We start from the raw sequence: 22282 nt of genomic DNA, 5'->3' as shown, positions 1-22282 counted from the left end.
CTGTTATAAACTAAAATTCAACTAGGGGCACTCAATTGAGCTAATGCACATGGACCAAATCACACTAAAAGATTGAACCCAACCAACACTCAATTAGGCTATAATGCACATGGACTAAACCACACTAAAATATTGAATCCAACAAATTAGCTAGTCTAACCCATGGCCTTATAAACCCATATGTTTCTCTTATTTTATCAATGGGACTAAACATAAATACAAATACTACATATGAGAAAGTCTACGGTGTTAATTGTCCCCCCACAATATCCAGTACAAACCTAAAACCTTTCCCATTAACTTTGATGATGTACCAAGTACAAGAGGCAACAGTGCCAATTAGCACCTTAGAAATTAGAATAATAACCTCAATATCCAGTACAAACCTAAAACCTTTCCCATTAACTTTGATGATGTACCAAGTACAAGAGGCAACAGTGCCAATTAGCACCTTAGAAATTAGAATAATAACCTCAATAACAATAACAATAATAACACCAACAACTATAACCATATATATATATAAAGAGAACCAACAAAAAGAAAAAAGTAAAATAATGTCTTCACACAGAGATAATGAGTATTTGCTTCTAGGTGGAAACGAATTAATGGAGATAGAAAAACCTAATGTAGTATGCATATAACATTCCCTTAGAATATCAAATAATATGAACCAAGTACTCCCATATAATATTTCAATGCAACATTACCTTGGTAATCCTGTATTACCTAACCAAACGCCAATAAGTGTTTGCACGTTTCCCCTATATCTTCACATGGTAACAGGATGCTTGGCTCTGATCAGTTATAAGCAACTGTACCTGTCTCTTTGTCATAAAAATAAAAATGAATATAAAGAAAAAATATCTTTTCTTCAGCTCAAATTGACTGTTCATTTAGACCATTTATAACATTAGATTAGATACAAATCCTTCACCTCATATGCATGCATTATATGGGATGCTATACATCTAACTAGTAGCACCAAGCCGCTTGATAGCTCTCCTAGCAAAAGAATATATCTTCTTCCACTGCTTCTGGTGATTGTCTCCCCAATGGCCTCAATGTGTCTGAACACAAATATAAAATATTGAGTTAAACAATAAACCAATGGTCAGGTTTCTATACCCTTTTTTTTTTCCACAATTAAGATCTGAGGCTAATCCCACTAAACTCATGACCCCTTGAAATATTGGCATATCTGATCCAGGAAAAAGAATGATTATTTGTATATCTGATGCAGGAATCCAAACAATAGTACTCTACGTTTCTACTCTGCAAAATATTTCAGAAAATTGTTTTTACCTCTGCATTTAAGGGGAAAATTTTCCAACCATGAATCATCCAAGAGAGTGGAAGAAGCGCCAACTTCAGTAGGCCATTCCTCGTTGACATCTACTTCATCAAAATTTATTGGCTTGCATTTCCCATCTCTGCTTCTAACTATTGCCTGTAACCAAAGGTTACAATGAACAAAAACAAGGTCACTGTATTTCTCGAGCTCCGTTCTGTTGCATCTTTTAGCATGAATTGTTTCAAATGTGCTCCAGTTCCATCTACACCAGTGTAAACTACAAGGTTGACTCAATATCCGTATAGCAGCTCTCTGTAGTGTAGGGATTTCGTACCCATATCCTGCCCACCAGTCACCTGATGACAGATAATGCAGACTATTACAGATTATAATGCTAGAAAGGCAGAAAAGTTCCAATTAGGGGTAAGACCGCTCTTGTGATGGATTAGTTGCAAGAAGAAAGCACCTTTTATCCATTTCCTGCACACTGCATGGATATGAATAACTGAAACAAAAAGAAATACTTCAATGTGGTTTGGGTTTTTACTTTTTATCACAAAGCTAATTATGAATTTGAAGGAGAAAGTTTCCAGCCCTTATTCCTCTCTTTTCCAAATTCCAATAGTATAAACCATTGATTTGAAAACACAACTCCTGACCCACTTGCATTAGAAAGAAAAAAATGATAAGACGCTACTTATGAAGTTAAATGTCATATTGAAGTGTAAAGAGGAGTTGAAAGGATTGAATTAATTAGACTGTACCTGGGGAATTCAATGTCCTCCCCTTTACTGCAAATTCAGTCCCTAGAGCACCCTGCGCATTTATGTATAATGGATGCTCTTTAGTGATTTCTACTTTATCATTATCCTCAGAAGCCATTTTGATCATGGCTTCTTGGAAGCCATTCCTCATCCTAGAGTCCATCTTAAATCTGGTATTGTAAAATACAGAAGGATTAAGAAATGCTGCAGCTGCATGTAATGGAGAGTGAAGCAGCAAAGTCCATCTCCTGTCTATTATATCCCAAAGTGGCACATAATTGTCTTCAATATCCTTATAAAATGATTTAATGGTCATCTTTGCCCTCTCTATTCCTTCGTATATATAACCCATAGCAGGCATGTCACCATCTACAATCCTCAGGAGTTTAAGTAGTGGTTCAGAGACAGCCACGGCTTCATGTGCAGATTTCCAGAATCTCTCCAAAGATAAAAGTAACTTAATGGCTTGTGCATCAGGGGATCTACTATTAATGGATGACAGCCACTCTGCATGAGAGAACATGTGCCTTAGATTATCCTCTTGAATAACAAGACCCCTCAAGGAGAGGAAATTAGACACAAATCTTGAAATTTTTGGCCTAATCAGTTCCCTCCCACCTGTAAATTTTCTCATTATGTTAAGAATCCATTCATTACTATATATGTACCTTGTAATTGTTTTTGCCTCTTTGAGGACTGTACTTAGCCACTCGAGCTTGCCAAAATCCTCCAAGATCTTATTGATACAATCGGAAGCACATGGAGACCAGAATATTGACGGGTATTTTTCCATGAGAAGCCTACCCACATAAACATAATCACCAAAACTTTCTGTTATAACTTGGACAACATTTTCAAGACCAACTTCCAAAACAACTGACTCAAGCAGCGCAAATAAGAACTGTGGATCATCCTCATGGCCAGATACATCAATGGACCTAAGAAATAATGTACCTCTAGGGCATGTGACAGAAAGTGCAACAAGTGATTTGGCCATACCATTGGACCAGCATTCACACAAGATAGTGCAACCCATTTCTTTCCATTCATCTCTAAGTAATTTGTAATGGTCATTTATATCACCCTTCACTCTCTCTAAAAGGCTAGATCTCAACTTTTCGAATGTAGGGGCTCTATAGCCCACTCCACATTCTGTGATGGCATCCACCATTTCTTGGTAGTAAAAGGACTTGGCTGCACTAAAAGGAACAGAATTGTGGAAGAAAAACTTAGCAATCTTTTTGTCAGCATCATCCTGTTTTTGCCTTTGTACATTATCAATCACTGGCTGTGGACTTGGAGAATGGTGTGCAAACAACAAAGACGGGCAAGGGCTATCATTCTGTCCACTACATCCAAGGTAGGGGTGAATACCGCCACTAGCTGAAGAGCTACTTTGCTGGCCATTGGCGGCATGATCTACCTTTTGTTTCTTAGGGTTCTTTTGTTTCTTTGGAGCGTTTAATATGCTCTGAATATGGTCCCTTACCTCATTTGGGACCTCGGTACATGGAACAATATCTTTGTTCCTAATTTGAGCCAGATGAAATTTCATTCTGTAAACCCCTCCACTAAACTCGCGTCTACAATAATTGCATCTAACCTTTTGTCTAGTTGCATCAACAAGAACACAATGTTCCCAACATGCATCCCTCCCTCTCACCATTAAACTACTAAAGATTTTTGCTTTCACCCTGTAAACAAGTAGCCATGCAACTGAATTACAACTTGTGGAATCCGAAACTATCTCAGACTTACAAACATTATACATTTATACCAATAGTCAAGTATCAAAATTTTAACAAAGAGAGACCATCATAATAATAACCACAAAACATATCCAAGAGAGTTCACAACGCATACTCACCATTTGGTAGATTACAATTAATTTTATAGGTGGAGATTTGGATGACCAGTAAATTTACTTGTAGTAAAGTTGCACCGACTTCCTAGGTGTAAAATAACTTCAATACAAATTAACAGGACTGTTCCCACATAGTTAACAATTCTGAAGTAATTTGTTTCAAACACATAATATGCGATTACTTCAAATGTGATGAACATTCACTCCAAGCACACACAAGTGCACAACATTATGATAATTAATATATTTAGTTCAAACGGAATAAACATTATAGAAACAGAAGGTAAGGTATGATAGCACACACAACTCTCAAAAAGAACACACAACTTTGGATTTCTACATTTGAAATCCCCAGTAATCTTACAAGGTTGCCTCACAACAAGCAGTCATCAATAGCAAATGCAACATTATTAAAAATAAAGAAAGAAAATTGTGGCATTTCACAAGCAGTATATGAATGCACAATTACAATGATCAATTTTAATTGAATAAATCGATGCTACAGCAGCAGTATGAGATTGAAAACGCTTGAATTAGAAAACTTGCTAAAGAATATATACTGCAATATATATTTTAGCATACAAATTGAGCAGGAAAGTAACACAAAATTCAGAGCATAGAAACTAGATAAACACGAACCGGTCATTGAGGTTGAGAATGATGAGAGGGTACCTGGCTAGAAGAGGGAACTTGCCGTTGCCGCTGACGGTGGCCGGAGAAAATCGGCGATGGGAATCCGCGGAAATGAAAGACTACGGCGATAAATTCGATGTCCTCGGCCAAATCCTTTCTTCGCGTGGTTTACACGGGATTTTTCGTACTCCTTTTTTTTTTTTCTTTTCTTTTTTCATTTTTTCCTTTTAAAGCTTTTTCTTAAAAAGAAAAAATGCTATGTGTCTACTCTCAAAATTTTAATGTAGATAGTTGTATTGGGACCCACGTGAAAAAAGTAGCTTATTAGAGCCCACCAAAGTAAAATTGAGAGAGTTAGATTTGGGAGTACATATTATTGGTTTTAGGGTTTTTGGCTCAGGGAGGTCCAACACAACCTTGGTTGGTAGATACATCTTTCAATAAAGCTATTAAAACATAGAAGAACAAGTAATTTTGATGAATGTGTCTCTCTATTCTCTGGGCATGGACTCGCCGCCTGTTTTACATCTTGGGGGGCCTTTATATAGTAGGCCTTCCTTTAATTCGGGGTTAAAAATACATTAAATTGGGTCTTGATTGCTAATTATGTCGAAGGGCTGTTGGGCTGCCGTTACTGGGCCTCCCAACGACTCTTTGACCGGGTTCTTCAATGCCTCCTTCAATGCCCTCCAACGGCTCTTTGTCATTTCGGCCGAGTCCTCGTCTTAACCTTGGGGTCGACCCGACTCCCAGACTCGGTCCGAGTTTCTTTCGGACCTTATTACTTTTTGGGCCTCCACCCCTTTTCCTTTGAACTGCATCTTATTCTCTTTGGGCTCTCCAATTCTTCTTGGGCCGGGGTCCATACCCCATCACATATAATAAAACTCTCTTCATAATTCTCTTGTTGAGTGTAAAAATGTAAAAATAAAATGGTAAAAAAAAACAAAAATAACGTATATTCTCATCAAATATTTAAATTAATTCTCGATAATAGAATATAATAAAATAAAATGTGAAAATAAGTGTAGAATTACTAAAATCTAGGGTATGGCGGTTGAGGTCTTTTTTGTTTTCTGGGTATCCCCCTCATTCATGACCAAAAAAAAATCTAGGGGTGAGCACTGAGCAGCAAACGAGTTCGAACGAATCGGGTGGACAGAAAGCATATCTGAATGGATTTCGATTTTTCTTTTAGACCCAAATTCTAGTAAAAATTTGTGTAAACCCCATTCAGGATACTTATCCCATCGGATTTCTGACTAAAATACAAATATTTCGATTTTCTAGTTTTTATTTAAAAAAATTAATTAAATTACCAAATTTGTTAGTTCCATAAGTTTCTGAAATTAAATTTAATTATTATATTTACTTTCATTCTGTCAACTTACAACTACAAACATACAAAATACTGAAAATAGAACATACAAATTTACACTTTAGTTTAACAAATGCTTAAATTAAAAAAATAGAGGTCCTGTCCTTCTGAAAATAAGAATGATCATAAGATCATTACAAATTTACAATTCTCAAAATCGAACTATCCAATTCCAAGCATCCATAATCCAATCCTGATCTTTTTCCTGAAGAAATTCAACAACTTAAAAAAAATTAAGTAAACTGTAAACTTATCGAAAGGATTATAACAATTCAACTGTTAAATAGATTAACTCATTAAATTAAAGGAACAAAGGAGGCACAATTTGCCCTTAAAGATCTTGGTACTTTACATCATTTCCTGGGCGTGGAGGTCATTCCTACTGGTGGTGGAATTTTTCTGTCAAAAAGTCAGTATATTACTGGCATACTGACGCAGTTCAAGATGGATGGTGCAAATGATGTTTCAACACCGCTGGCTACTTCAGAGAAGTTGGTACCGCTGCGATCGTCCGATGTTGCGACTGATGCCACTCAGTTTCGTCGCTTGCTTGGTCTTATGCATACTTGGTGATTACACGTCCGGATGTGGCGTTTGATGTCAACAGACTCTCGCAGTTCATGCATGCACCCTCGGAGTTACACTAGCAAGCCGCCAAACGCCTCCTGCGGTATCTTAAAGGAACCGCTTGTCATGGTTTGTTGCTACGTGCAGGTCAGCCTCTTTCGTTGCGGGTATACACTGATTCAGATTGGGGTGGGTCGTCCACTGAGGGTCGTTCCACTACCGCATATCTGGTGTACCTAGGCGATAATCTAGTTTCTTTGAAGTCTACGCGTCAGAAGTCTGTCTCGCGATCGTCCACGGAGGCGGAGTATCGGGCCCTGGCAAATGCAGCAGCTGAGGTCCTCTGGGTCAAAAATTTGTTGCAAGAGTTAAAATTGGGGCTGGTTGAGCCTCCGGTATTGTTTTGTGACAACTTGAGCGCCACGTACGTTTGCAAGAATCCCGTGTTTCATTCCCGCATAAAGCATCTCGCCTTGGATTACTACTTTGTCCGGGATTTGGTTGCAAATGGTACGCTAGTTGTGCGGCACATTTCGTCTTCAGCTCAACTAGCCGATCTTCTCACTAAGCCACTAGGTCGTCGCCTCTTTCTTCAGCTTCGGTCCAAGATTGGAGTCTCCGACGGATCCTCCATCTTGCGTGGGCGTGTTAAGCCAATATGTGGCTAGAACATCTTTAGTTGTTACTTGTTCTATTTGTGCTCCTGTAGACTAGTTATTTGGTTGTAACTTCTTACTATCTACACTCCTCCATGTACTATATATAGGTTATGTTTTACATCAATAAACACTCAGTTAATTCCTTCACACTCATAATACTTATTTTTCCATAGCAAGTTAGGCTTGGGGTCAAATTGCTAATGAGTTATGGCATCAAAAGTTCAAGTGCACACTACATAAGCAATATACCAAACCCAATTCCAGATTTCAGACAACATGGTGGAAGCATCATCATTACAAACTTAAATTCTTAAGTTTGTAAATACTTAAGAATTTCATAAATACACAATTACAGAAACAAGCATAAAGGTAAAGAAAGATAAAGGAAGTGATATATCAGTTACCATCAAATGATAAAAGGGCCAAACATAAACTAATTACTATCTTATTGATACCTCATACTTGAGGCAGTATTGAGTTATTAGCTTATAATAACATCTAAAATGTTGCCCCAAGCCATTAAGCCACCACACTTTCAAGCTAGGGAGTCAGCTAGTGAGCTATTGAGGGCTCAGCTCTAAGAGACAATCATACACTCATATAGGGGTAGAAATAAGTCGAGCCGAGCCGAGCTTTAAAAAATTAGGTCTAGGCTTGTTACGAAAATATAAAGTCTAAGCTTGGGCCTGAGCCTGTATGTAGACTTTTTGTTAGGCTCAAGGCTGAGCCTACAATTGGCCTGACCTGGCCTGAACTCATTTTAAAAGCCTGTTTAATATTTAGACCATTAAAAAAGCTTCAAAGTAAATCATACTTTGAGCCTATTTTAAAAACTTTAATATATCTAAATAATTTAAGAAATATATCTAATACAAAACTAATACATAATTACATAAATATATCATCATTGAGTGAAGTATCCCCTTTGAATGAGATCCTCTATTTGTCTCTTCAAAACGTGACACTCATCCGTATCTTGGTCGGCTCGCCTATGAAACCTGAAGTACTTTGTTTGGTCTGCCTTTGGGGAGAATTTCATGCACTCCGTGCGGGAATTCTACTATTCTCATCTCCTTAGCTTGCTTTAAAATGACATTGACAGGATGGGTAAGCGGGGTTAAATTATGTAGGGGGACCAGGCGAGGCCGCTCATGATCTCGGCCTTTCCCTGTAGACGAGTGGTCTGGGCGTGGTGCCTGGCTGGGCGGACCAGCTTTCCCAGGCTTTCCACCCTTTCTACCATCTTCTTCATCCTTCTTCTTCTTATCAACCTCCTCTGCTTCCGCATAACGGTTGGCTGTCCTCATCAAATCTTCGTAAGAGCGGGGTTGATGAGCATTCAGTTGCTTGTGAAAATATCCTGATCTTAGGGCATGGATAAATATCGGGATCGCCGCCTTGGAGTCAAAGCCGTAGACATTATTGACCTCCTTTTTTCATTTGTTTAGGAAATCCTTTAGGCTCTCGCCTCTGTCTTGCTTTAATACGCAGAGGTGAGAGAAGGGTTTCTTACGTTGTATGCTACTGGAGAAGTATGTCACGAAGCTTTTGGATAACTCTCCAAAATTTTGTATCGACCCATCCGGGATGGTGTTGAACCAGTCTTGGGCTGCTCCATCCAAGGTGGACAAGAATGCTCTGCACATGACGACATCCCCCGCCCCGATCATTACCATAGCAGCCTTATATCTCGTCATGTGGACACGCGGGTCGGTGGTCCCCGTGTATGCTTTGATGGTGGGCAACCTAAAATCCCTCGGCAGAGGCACATCCATTATACTTGGGGAAAATTGGTGCTGCTATCCGTACCCCGGGTTTCGGCGATTGCTCCCGTGCCTCCACCTTCTTTGCTAACTTCTTGATTCTTCTTTGCAGCCTCTCGACCAGGGCCGACTCGTCAGGGTGCCGGCGCGAGGCCGGTTCATCAAAACGACGACGCGGATCCGACTCATCCAAGAATCATCTACTTATACAGTATAATGGTAACATCTATAATAATAGGCAGTAATGACCTTCTAATAAGTGCAACGGCTCCCTTGCATAAGTGTAGGTCCCCTCAGTAACTGCTCTTTGATGAGGCGGTACGTAACATCTATCATTATGAGGAGTTGAGCCATTATCTCCTTGTCTTGAATGAGCGGGGTAGTAAATGACTTCCTGGAGTTTTGCCCGTTGGGTTTCCACGGGGCGCCGGCCGGGTCAAGTGCCTGTTGACAATTCGGGTCGGGTGCTAGCACCATTACTCTGTCACACATAAATTATCCAAACCACATATTCAATTGCACTATATAATATTTGATGTTCTAATTTAAATAATTATATATCAATCCAAATATTCTTAATATATTACAATAAATTCATTTCGTGCATCGCACGGGCGAAAATACTAGTAATATGTATATTATTATTATTATTATTGAAGAAGATAAGAAAATATATGATGGATGCATGTGCATGGTAACAATTGTGGAAAAGATAACAAAAGTTATAATGGTAATGATACGTTTGTCCAAAATATTGTATTGTACAACTCTTATAGCATAATATATAAAAGAAAATGCAACAAAAATACGGACATAAATGAAGGCTATAACCTTCGTTCACACTTATTAGTTTTATTATTTAGATTAGATTTATATTAAATATAATGTGAAAGTGATATCATTTTTAAAAGAGTGAGTAAATATTGTTTGTATGTAAATAAAATATTAAATGAATTCGATAATTCGTAAATAGAATTCACTTTTAAAAGTGAAAAAAACATAATATTGCAGACATAAGAATAGCTTTCTACCAACTCAATCACTTGTAGGGCTGCAGAGTATTTCTTTGAATTGACTCATTCTAAGTGGTGGCAAGTGGCAACAAAACTACCCCAACTCCCCAACTGCCTGGGCAGGAGCAACCTAACCTATTAAAAACTCTGCAACATTTTCCTAGTCCTTTGACTTGTGGTTTAATTTGGAGGTGACAAACTGACAACTCCACATCTACCTTCACCATCATCAAAGTCGGCTTTGTAATGCAGACTGTTAAATGTTTTCATCTTTCTAGAATGACATTTGTATTGTTGATTCGTACGTAAATTGTATAGCTCAAACACGTAAATTGTATAGGTCAAACTATACTGCCGTTTTCATCCTAATAGAAAGACATCTGTATTATTTTCTCGTCAATTATATATGTCAAACTATACTGCCTTGATTTTCATATTATAGTAGTCACTAGTCACAGTTTATTATTATTATTATTATATAAAAAATCAAATAAGTAAATAAAATATATACACATGAAAATACAATTAAGTCACTAAATTAAACAAACTAATTAGTAGTCCATCAAACAAGTAAAAATGGTGAACTCAAACCATATTAGTCAGTCAATTATTGGTAATATGCAGAATTTTTAGTTTATGATTGACGTGGCATCCTAAGTATCAATTTAAATTTTAAAAATTTTCACTATAGAAGATTTGTCATTATTTGTTTATTAAATAAAATATTTTTTCTCAAAATTTTTATTTTTATTTCTTTCTTGCTTACCTTCACCTTCACACCAACTATTTCATGGTTTTCATAGATATCTTTGCTCTCAAACATCAACTATGTTGACCAAGAAGGGAGAAAGGGTGACATGGAAAATAAATTTTCTAAAAAATATTTTAAAGATTGTTTTAAAAAAAAAGTGCCATATAAACGAGAGGCATGCAATAGTTGGGTGGATCATAAATAGCAAGTACATTTTTAATATATTAAAAATACATTACTTTTTTACTGAAGGTATATTATTTTTATACTGAAGGTACATTATATAAAATAATGTACTCTTAGTATATTAAAAATGTAGTTTCAAAAAATGTACATTACGTACATAAATAATGTACCCTAAGTATAATGTACTTTTTATTTATAGTCTTCACAATTGTGTGGACCATGGTCGATGTAATAATGATTTATTTTAGCCGGATTGCATGATTTTTACTTGTTTAAGAAGTTAATTATATTTTTTTAAATAATTGAAGTTAATTGTATTTTTTTAAATAATTCAGTAGCTTATTTGTATTGTCGTGTAATACTTAATTCAGTGGTCTATTTAATCATTGTTCTTATAAAAATCACCAAGTGATCAACTGTCTCTAAGTCTCTTGTGAAGAGTTATATTGTCTCCCATGAAGGCAAAATAAAATTTGACTAAATTAATTTCATTTTGTGGGATGTGGGTGGTAAAAACAAAAAAAATAACGTTAAGATGACTGGAGTTAAACAACTCCGTACAAAATATTATAAAAATTAGTACTTTTTTATGCGCGATGCGTAAAAAATGAGTGCTCAATATTAATACCCTAATTTATTGTAAAATAATAATAATAATAATAATGTAAAATATTTTTATAAATTTGATATCTATATTTTAGAAAAATAACTAACATATAACTCCTATATATAATGTGTATATATTATTATTGAAAAAGATAACAAAATATATGGTGAATGCATGTGCATGGTAAGAATAATGGAAAAGATAACAGGAGTTATAATTGTAGGAGTATATTTAATTTGTCCAAAATATTGTAAAGTACAACTTTTATAGCATATTGTATTAAAAAACGTAACGAAAAAAACTGACATAAATAAAAGGTATAACTTTCATTCACACTTATTATGTGTTTATTCAGATTTAGATTAGATATATATTATAATTATAAGTTATAACACTACATAAGATACTTGCTCCTAGTCAAAGAAAAGATCGTGATGTATCAAACATTCAAAAGTAGTTGCATTTCTTTTATTAAAGGTTACTTAAAAGAATATATATTTTTCAGTCATGTGGGAATGAAACCCGTAATCATTACTGAGAGTGTGAATTTAACCTTATGATCTTAGTTAGCAAATGATCACAAGGAGGTAAATCGGTTTAGATTGTAAATAGTTGACCAATTCAAACTAAGAAGACTAATAAGTTGTCCCCGCTGAGAGTTGAATTTGTAAACTTGTAGTTATCAAGGCAACTTACTAACCAATTTGCTTGAGGTTGCCGCTCCTTAAAGCATATATGTTGATTCTACAATTAGTTAAACACTTGTATTTTTTTAAAAAGAAAAAAAAAACAGCAATTAGAGAGTGTTTGACAACCATGAAAGTTTAAATTTTACTAAGAATTTAAAAAGTGAAAATTTTATTCTCACCTTGGGTGAAGCCTTTGATTTTGAAAAATTTGGGTCAACAAGGAATAATCAAATTTCTTAAAATAAAACTATGTGGTCTAATGGTATCCGGATTGGACTTCCATTTAGAAGGTTGTAAGTTTGATCTCAATGAAAGCGTTATTGGTTCTTTGTGTTTCAATAAGTTGAGAAAATATATGAATGGGGTACGTACGCGTCTTTCCTTCCTAAGGGGACTGAGAAAGAATAAAACTTATTCAATTACATATTTATTCTTTCCTCCTTCTTCTTCTTCTTCTTCTTCTTCTTCTTCTTCTTTTTTTTTTTTTTTTTTTTTTTTTTTTTTTTTTTTTTGTGTCAAATTAAAAAGAAAAAAAAAATACTTTCTTATAAATATATCATATTTGTCTCTTGCTTTACCTATTTGAAGAAATATAACACTTTACCATTAAAGAGAAGATCTCAACTCACACATAAGATTGTAACTCCCAGAAAAGTGTACGTGTATATCATTATTTTATTTTATTTTTTTTGGCAAATTTTGTTTTGTACGTATTGTACTGCCAAATGTATTTTACTTATTGCAATATATGCTTATATAATATATATTTTACATTTTAATTTATATATGTATTTAGTATGAGGAAATTAAAATTCTATGAAATTACAACTACTTCACTTTTTGAAATTAGAAATCCCACGCCACCCTCTTCGGCAAATTATGTTGTGGACCCGTGTCCACCTTGCAAGGTGGATCTAGATTATATTTACAATTTTTGAATTTTATATTAAAAAATTTTGAACTCTATATTCACAATTTTTGAACTCTATATTCACAATATTAGAACTGAATATTCACAATTTTAGATTTCAATACACAAAATTACGAGAACTCAATATTCACAATTGCATAACTCTATATTCACAATTTTTGAACTCTGTATTCACAATTTTAGAACTCTATATTCACAAGTTTTGAACTCTATATTCACCATTACAGAACTTTATATTCACAATTTCATAGCTCTATATTCATAATTTCATAACTCTATATTCACAATTACAGAACTAAGTATTTACTCGCTGAATTGTTTTCAATATTTTAAAAAAAAATCATTGATTGTGAATATCCAGTTCTAAAATTGTGAATATAAAGTTCAAAAATTGTAAATATAATATAACCTGGATCCACTTTGCAAGGTGGACCCCGATCCATGGCATAACTATCCACCCTCTTCCTGTCTCTCCAAGGATTTACAATTTCATGAGTTGTGAAAGAAAAAGCTAAGTAAAACTTTGGAACTAAAATACCACTCTTTCTAGTGCACGATGAACGTGTAAAAATGGGCATTAAAATTCAACGATATGATTAGAGTACCATAGTGACGATAATTATGGTCACTATTAGTCTACTATTTATCTACCATCATTATAAGTTGCACTAGTTTCATTTCATTATGTCGGGCTGAACCAAGCAACTCTACTATGCTCAATTCCTTCATGATAACATCACCGAATTTTTTTTTATTTTCTTTTAGAAGGACCACAACTGGTTAAATTTTAAAAGTTGAAGGTTCATGAATGATTAATTTGAACTACGGATGATAACAATTTAAAAATCGAAGGATCACATGTGGTCAATAGGAAAGTTTAGGGCCCCATAGACATTAACTCTTAAGAAATATAGTACTCCGTAATAGGAGTAAAAATTTTTTGTTAATTAGATTAGAATTTGAGTAATAATTAATTGATGTATACTCATTATTAATCAACTATACTAATTTTTTTGATACATCAAATTTCTCAATAACGCTAAATTAATCTTAAGCGCATCAACCATACTAATTTGAGCAGTATAAGTCATGTCATTCTATCAAGAATAGAACTATAGAAGTAGTCACCAAAAAAATAATAATAATAATAACAATAATAGTCAAATTTATCACACTCCAGAATACATATGACTGTATATGAACTTATGAAGCAATTATATGGGTTAATTAAATAAGATTTTCCCACCTAAGCACAATATGTGCTTATACGTTGTCGCACTACAAAATTTACTCCTTTTTTGTTTAATATTGTTGTATATACATTATACACTTTCATGATTAAAAGTGAGATATATTAGCACTTTTTGTTTTATTAGTTTGTCAGCTTGGTAACCACAATATCTATTAACTTTCTCAGTTAGAATCGGTTAGCTCGGTTTGAGTAAATTAACTCTTTTTAAAATTTTATATTGTAATTCAAGTTTAATATTATAAAAAATTAATTTGTAAATAACTTTAATAAAATATTATTAACTGAATCAAACATATAAAATGGATTAGAGGAATTATATTTTCCCCGCACAAATGAAACAAGTCCTCATTAAAGAAACTATAAATATCTAGGCCATTCCAAGCTAATAAGGTTAGCAAAGGGATGCAATAGTAAATCATTTAGGGGGAACATCACACAGATGTAGAGAAGCGGGTAAGAAAATAATGGTTACCTATCATTCAATTTGCACATTTATTGACTTCTTTATAAATATGACTTATTGAGCAAAATCATTCTCCATTAAGAAGATCCCAAATAGCATCAATAATGAGTAATTTGATGCACATAGAAAAGAAATATGTTTATTTATTGATATCAACAAAGAGAGTACATCACATCATATATATTTCACATATAACATAGAAAAAAGTTTCTTTCTTTTCACATCTATACACATGGCCACTCCTATTACTTTGCCTCAAAGTGCTTGTCCCCATCCTTGGCATATAGGAGTAGTACAACCTACATAATTTTTTTTCTTGATTTCGGTATGGCTCAGCTCTCTAATTTGGTTGGTTGGTTGGTCCAAAACCACAAAAGTGGGCAATGTTTTTTCACTTGGCCTGGCCTGGCCTGGAATGGACGCTTGGCGAATATTCTACCCGGCCACACTACATCTCAAAATCTACCTTAACTTCATCAATATAATCACCCAGGTATCATGATACCTTTGTATAACATGACCACTAAGTATATGTAGTAGCGCAATTAAAATCCTCGTCGTGCGTCATCGATCACTTTCCCTCTACCACCTAGCTACCTACTTTCTTGAATTGAACCATAATTAAAATTAATTATTGTGGTTATTCCCAGAGTCTACCGTGTCGAAAATGTGCATTTCTGGGTCGTTGAGGCAGTCGAATCCGAAATCCTGGATCCCAAAGTCCTGCTGGCAGTTGAATAGCCACCCGAAGTTGTCGTCCAACAACGTTGGGATCTCGAGATCATCGTTGTCGTCGAAGATTAACGGCGGCTGGTGGTCGGATGGAAGTGGTAGGTCCCACTGCGCCGCATCAGGCATGGGAGCATGGTTTTCCAGCAGGGAGCTGAGCAGTGGGTCGTCGTCGCCGCCGCACATGGCGTCTAGGACGACCACCGCCTGGGATTCATCGGTGGTGGCGGTGGAAGAGGAGGAGTTTTCAGTCGGTGAGCACGAAGAGCTTTGCTCCTCTGAGGTGGCTTCTGTAGGTACTTGCGTTGTTGTACTCTGAGGTACAACTTGTACCTGCTGCTGACCATTATTTTGGTCTAATTCTGGCAAAGTGGTCGCCGCATGAGATGTTGTTGTTGTTGAGGATTGGTCATCACTTGTTGGCTTTGTTATTTCTTCCTTGTTGAGAGGTTCATGTGTAACTGGATCAATCCCCATTTTCAAAAGCTTCTTCTTAATATGAGTGTTCCAATGATTCTTGATCTCATTATCAGTCCTTCCTGGCAATCTTGAAGCAATCTTGGACCATCTGATTAATCAAAATATAATCAAACATACATTACACTCAATTCATATAAAAACAATTAAATAGAAATATAACACTTTGCTTCAAGTTGAAGCCCAGCCAACCAAGTGATATATTAATTAATAATATTGTATATATTGTTCTGGTTACTAGTCCTGGAAGCATGCATGCATATATGTATGTACGAAAAGTAAGATTAAACATCAGTGTATGCAACAAGCCTCTTTTCACCAACCCTGAATCTTATTAATAATGAAATTGTCATCATCCAAAAGGGATTTAAAGTCTACACTAATTAATAAAGACAAAGAAAAGATAATTAATAATTGAATCTTGGCTAGCAGTCCTTTTTGAATACATATCATATTTGGGTCCATTATTACAGGAACAGCTAATTGCATGCAATCTATATATGAGTTACAAAATATTATTTGATAGGAAATTTTATATTTCATTTACTCGACAAACTAATGATAAACGACGTGCCGAAATATATGTATAGTGCTGATCGATCGATATAGGTGTTGACTCTTTGTGCTTCAATAGATTGAGAAAGTAGATATGGACAGATATTATATTATAACAGAGTCAATAGTACTAAAAAAAAAAAAATAGAATTTATAATTACTAACCTGTTACCAAGATGAGCATGGAGGTCAATGACCAACTGCTCCTCAGCATCACTTAGGAGTCCTCTCTTCAAGTCAGGGCGGAGGTAATTGGTCCACCGGAGGCGGCAGCTCTTGCCGCAACGGCGGAGGCCGGCGAGCTTGGGGACGGCCCGCCAGCAACATTGGCCATTGGTGATGATGAAGCTGATGAGCTTCTTGTCTTCCTCGGCAGTCCATGGGCCTTTCTTAACTCCGAGTTTGTCACAACAAGGTTGTCTTCCCATGATAGCTTAGACTCCGGCCGGGTGGGTTTGGTTTTTGTGGTCTCCTAAGAAAGAGTTTAGTTTGTGTGTAGAGAGTTCAATATTTGTTGTTGAATTGCTTACTAAAATTCTGAAGTCGCCTGCCCTTACCCACCTTTATATACCAATCCTCACCAACTTTTTGTTGTCAATTAGGTTGTGTGACTCACTGCAATTTTTTGTTTAGTATGCATATATATCGAAAATATATGTATGTATGTAGTGTTGGCCACACCACAAAAGCTGGCATTACACATATGTATGTTTATAAGGTGAGAGATTGTAAAATTCTATGGCCCACCATTGGGTTTGTGAAAGCTACACTTGAACTACAGCTCTTGTTCTAGCTTGTGATATCAACTCCACATTATAGGATGTGTTATTTGATCAATGATGGGTGACCGGCCGCAAGAGGAAAGCCATTTTCCTTTTTAATTTTTTGTTTTTAGAAAAAAAAAAAAGTTGTTTGGTGACCGCCATGAGAAACTTTTTTTTTTTTTTCTACCTTTTCCTCTTTTTACTATTTTACATAATAAATTCAGACCAGTCTTATAATAGTGTGATTACTGAATATCGTACTTAAAAACAATTAATAATATAAACTTCTCTTTGTAAATTTATTTTCTAAAGTTAAATATCTTACGTGTCCGTGATTAGTTTATTTTTTTTATTTGTAGTTATAGTAATACCTCCTTCAAACCATTAGCTCTTGATGAGTTGGTTTATTAGTTATTGGTTGATTTTTACCAATTTGACTCTTACTTTTAACCCTGAGTTGAACTAACCAATTAATGAGATTTTTTACTTCTTTTAGTCTGTATAAAACGTAGGGGTAAAGATTAGGGCTATGGATAGACAGTGCCCCCCGAAAATTTAGTTTACAAAAAAAGAAATTGAAAACTAAAAAAGGATCAAAACCCACCCCTACAAATGTTCCACAAATGATTATAACCTGTCCACAAATTTTAATTTCTAAAATGACTTTATGATTTTTTAATAAGAATGTGGACCAAAGTTGGTGCTATACCGATATTTTTATATAACGTACACTCATATATAGTATGCTAAGTTGTATTAAGTATCGTGATGACAAATATTAAAAGTATTTAGTACAATTCAAATATGGTACATGGTCATTGTACCTAGTACAAAAGATATTAGTAGCGATAGTGTGGAGGTTTGAATCCACTAAAAATTTAAGGGAGTCATTGAGAGACCTTGATCGATTAGAAGAGATGAAGCTCCTTGTGCGCAGAGTGTACAAGCAGAAGTGGAAACCTGTGACTGACGGGGAGACTTGCGATTTACCTTCTCCAGCGGCTCTTGAGTAGGGGCTCTGAGAGCTTAAGATTACTTTAATTTAACCAAAGTCGGGATGCAAAAAAACAAAAAATAATTAGGAGTGATGTATTTTAATTTCCTGAGACTCCGGTGTCACATTCTATTGGGGAAGTTTTGACCTGAGTGGGGTCATTTTTATTGCAAGGGGAGGGGGGGGGGGGGGGGGTGAAGAATGCTACCAAGGGGTATCACTACAAGGCAACACATGGCCCAACCCATCAAGCTGCTATTTATAGGCTCTAGTTATGCATGGAAGTGCGCTGGAAACAAAGTAGTGGGGTGGGGGGTGGACACATGCATGTGTGGCCAACATTGAAAACTAGCCGATGCCGTACATTTGTCAACCATCCAGAAGGTCCTCTACACTATATAATGCACCCTTAATTCCTCTCAAGACATATCTCTGGGTTTTAGGTTCATAACATTTCTCTTGGTCCAATGGCTTGTGATCCTCAGTTCATGAAGCAACACTAGGGTTTGATTCCTCACAACTACATTATTATTTCTAGTCTACTATTTGGGTATACTATTCTGGGCCTAACGCTCCGAGCAATAATACTATTTTTCTACCTGACATTTTGTACTGGATAATAGAAAATATTTAGGAGTGATGTATTTTAGTTTCTTTTTATAGTGTGTATTTTCACGTATATGAATCAAATATTTTTATGCTCTAAATAATAGGTGCACATGCTCTCTTTAATGATTAGTGTGAAAGTTTAAACTTATGACTTTTCATCATCGAATTTAAAAATATATTCCGTTCAAATTAACCACAAGAATGCATTTTTACATTTTATATGTGTCATACTAAACACGTTTCACCCCCAAAAAAAAAAAATGCTATAACTATGTAATCTTCGTACAAACCCCCCTCCTCCCCCAAAAGTTTGAAAGGGGGAAAATGTCTTCCCATTTTACTATATTACCCTCACTGTGATTGCACGCTTACTCAACCATTCCATCATCCATTTCGTCATCGCGACGTTTACATGTCTTAATCATGGGACAGAAATCTTGTATTTCGCTAACTAGGTGAACTTAATTCTTGTCCAGTCCTAAGGACCGTTGGATCTGTTAAATCAAATCAGATCAACTTATAATTAATCCATAATTAAGTAACGGTGATTATCCTTAACGCCATATCCAATTGTAAACAATTCTTAGTTAAATTGTATTTGAGGGACAAATTGAGATAATCTTATACTCTATTCGTCTCATTTTATGTGTCGATTCAGTTAATAAAATTTGACTGAAGTTATTTGTAATTCAATATTTAATATTATTAAAGTTTAGAATTAGTATATAAAATTTATGTATTTAAAAATTACATTAAAAGTACTATTACACATCAAAGTCAATTTAAAAATTATAAGAAAATACTAATGAAAATAAGCAGCATAGATGAAAGTGTTGGTTTGATCAACGAAGTAAATATGACAAGTAAAATGGGGGGGGACCATATTGATTAAAAAAATTAATGATTCTCTTATCATTTATTATACCTTTATATTCTTTTGATCATAAAATATTGTCCCCATTTTTATTTTTATTTTTTGGTCTCGAGAAAACCCGTAAACAATACTCGAGGGTGTCCATTGCGTAAAACATGCTCCTATATAATTATCTACAAAACATATAGAAGTTGTAAATCTCACTAAAGATACTCATTGCTATGGACTCGACCAAAAATGTGTTTGTAATTAAGAGTCGAACTCGACACATATATTTACCATTTATTGGAGCACATTTAATACATTAATTAAGTTATATACCCCCCCTTTCCCTATGCAACGAATTCGACCAAAAGGGACTTATGATCTTTAGGTATGAAAATCATGTTCCATTCAATCCACTTGGTCACCCATTTTGAAGAGAGTACAAGTCATTTTTGTATTTCACATTAAATTTGTAAGTAAAAAAATTTAGAATTTTAAATTCTTGTTTAAATGATATTTTGGGTAATAAAGTTATAAACATTCTTGTATTTAAGAAAATGACTTTGAACATCTCTCAATATAATAAAGATGACAATTTGTCTCCAAAACATTAGTCTAGTGGATGAAAAATCTCACTTAAACATGCTTCTAGTGGAGGTTCGATTCGTGCCACAAACATTAAATATTTGTGTTTAGGTCTGAGTTTGAATTGGACTCCTTGTGGAATATGTAGCCTAATTTCATTAGGTAAAAATATTAGATTAAAAAAGAAGCTTGTGATATGAGAGCAAATTTAATTGGCCAGCTTGTTTCCTACATGACAGATTTTTTGCCTGTCGGCCGACAGTCAGAAACTTAATCCATTGTTTTCTCGTTCACTTTCATGATGGATGGTGTTCAGTGGGCTATTATTATGCCATTCTCTAGGTATGTTTGCCACACAATGTTGCATAAAAAAAAAAAGTAAAAATAGTATCATATTTTTTTTTTTTTTTTTTTCTGGCTTAGCTAGCTTGTTACTATATCTGCGTTAAGGTTGTATAGATTAGTATGGCGTAGAAGGCATAATGATCAGACTGACATGAAATACATCGTTCTTCCCCCCAACCAGAGGTAAAAGCTTCACTTGCAATAGAAATAAAGTTGAAGATAGGTGCCACAAGTAACTCCACATAATTCTTTGAGAATTCTCACTAAATATAATTTTATTGCATGTCCTAATAGTACCTCTTCAAATATATTGTTACTTTGCTTCTTTTTGTTATGTCAAAACCATGAATTATAAGAATTTATGTTTAATTCGTACAATTTACAGCTATAATTTTATAATTTTACTAACTCCAACAACTGTGAAATTAAACACCTACATTCCTAACACCTTTCAAAAAAAAAAAAAAAAAACACATTCCTAACAGGATAATGATTATTTAAGCCACAATTAATAATTAAAAGAATGAACAAATTTCACAATACCACAAAGTAAAATAGTTAAATAGATGAAACAATAGACGGTAAAAATAGAGCATGCACACGACTCTCAACTCTCTAAGTCCAATCCACTATAATTTCATCACAAACGTTACAAATCATAGAGGGTACAGAAGCTGATTACCAAAAACTAAATCAATTCAAGTTGATGGAATAATTATAAATGGACCCGGAGCGGGATAATATGTAGCGGACACAACCCGGAGCACAGGAACCGGACCTAAGCTGAGGTCGGCCAAGGCGGACCATGTCCAAGGTCAGCCATAGTGGACCATGTCCGAGGTCAGCCATAGTGGACCATGTCCGAGGTCAGCCATAGTGGACCATGTCCGAGATCGGCCATAGTGGACCATGTCCGGGGTCGGCCGTAGTGGACCATGCCCGAGGTCGGTCACCTCAAGGTCAGCCGCTTGGCTAAGCTCCGTGCTCACCCAAGTGGCGGGGTTTTCGTACGTCAGAGTCTTGCGGCGCCGGTTGCGGTCCAAGGCGGTTGAGAGGACCCCCAACCATTTCCTTCGGGGTTGTTATGGTAAAACCCTCATTCATGTCCTATTGATAAACAATCTATCCTAATCTACAACCCTTGTCCTGTTATTACATTGCCCAAGTCTTTGTAATAATAACTTTCCTAACTTATTAATACAATATTCGCCCCCGTGACTTATTTTCGTACATATTTCGTCCTTTTATTTCGTTATGTTCATTGATAAGTGTCAAAGACACCTAGTTGGGTCTCATTTAGGTGCATTTTGAGCTAATTATGATCCTTTGTGTACTATGTTTAGGCCATTTAAGCTATGTTTGTGCATTGTGCTATAAAATATCACCACACTTTGTATTTTATGGTTTTGTAGGACAAATTGGCTGAAAACGAGGCAAAGTGGCATAGGACGGGACAAAGCGGGAAAATGTGACAAGCCGAGGCCAAGATAGGAGGCACAACACACGTTGTGAAGAAATAGAAGGATCCACGAGGGAGCACAACACGCATTG

General features: G+C 35.4%; 2 protein-coding genes across 5 annotated transcripts; both read right to left on the bottom strand.

Annotated features, from left to right (window-relative positions):
* Positions 1-503: 503 nt before the first annotated feature.
* Positions 504-4748, bottom strand: LOC109174958. Of its 4 annotated transcripts, XM_019324483.1 has the most exons (6): positions 4595-4748; positions 2059-3752; positions 1761-1799; positions 1306-1650; positions 938-1070; positions 504-821 (listed from the first exon to the last, which is right to left on the bottom strand). In XM_019324483.1, the coding sequence occupies exons 2-5, from the start codon at positions 3722-3724 to the stop codon at positions 1006-1008; spliced, it is 2115 nt and encodes a 704-aa protein (XP_019180028.1). In that variant the 5' UTR covers positions 3725-3752; positions 4595-4748; the 3' UTR covers positions 504-821; positions 938-1005. The 4 variants fall into 4 exon arrangements, with proteins under 4 accessions (XP_019180028.1, XP_019181373.1, XP_019180700.1 ...); XM_019325828.1 differs by lacking the exon at positions 1761-1799; XM_019325155.1 differs by lacking the exon at positions 504-821 and having other exon boundaries at positions 874-1070.
* Positions 4749-14939: 10191 nt separating this feature from the next.
* On the bottom strand, positions 14940-17207 carry LOC109174189 (protein ODORANT1-like). The gene is made up of 2 exons (XM_019323694.1): positions 16741-17207; positions 14940-16111 (listed from the first exon to the last, which is right to left on the bottom strand). The coding sequence occupies exons 1-2, from the start codon at positions 17001-17003 to the stop codon at positions 15442-15444; spliced, it is 933 nt and encodes a 310-aa protein (XP_019179239.1). The 5' UTR covers positions 17004-17207; the 3' UTR covers positions 14940-15441.
* Between the last annotated feature and the right edge of the window lie 5075 nt (positions 17208-22282).

Source organism: Ipomoea nil, unplaced genomic scaffold (assembly GCF_001879475.1).
Source record: "Ipomoea nil cultivar Tokyo-kokei standard unplaced genomic scaffold, Asagao_1.1 scaffold0019, whole genome shotgun sequence".
Taxonomy (NCBI): Eukaryota; Viridiplantae; Streptophyta; class Magnoliopsida; order Solanales; family Convolvulaceae; genus Ipomoea; species Ipomoea nil.
This window is presented reverse-complemented; position numbering and strand designations above follow the sequence as displayed.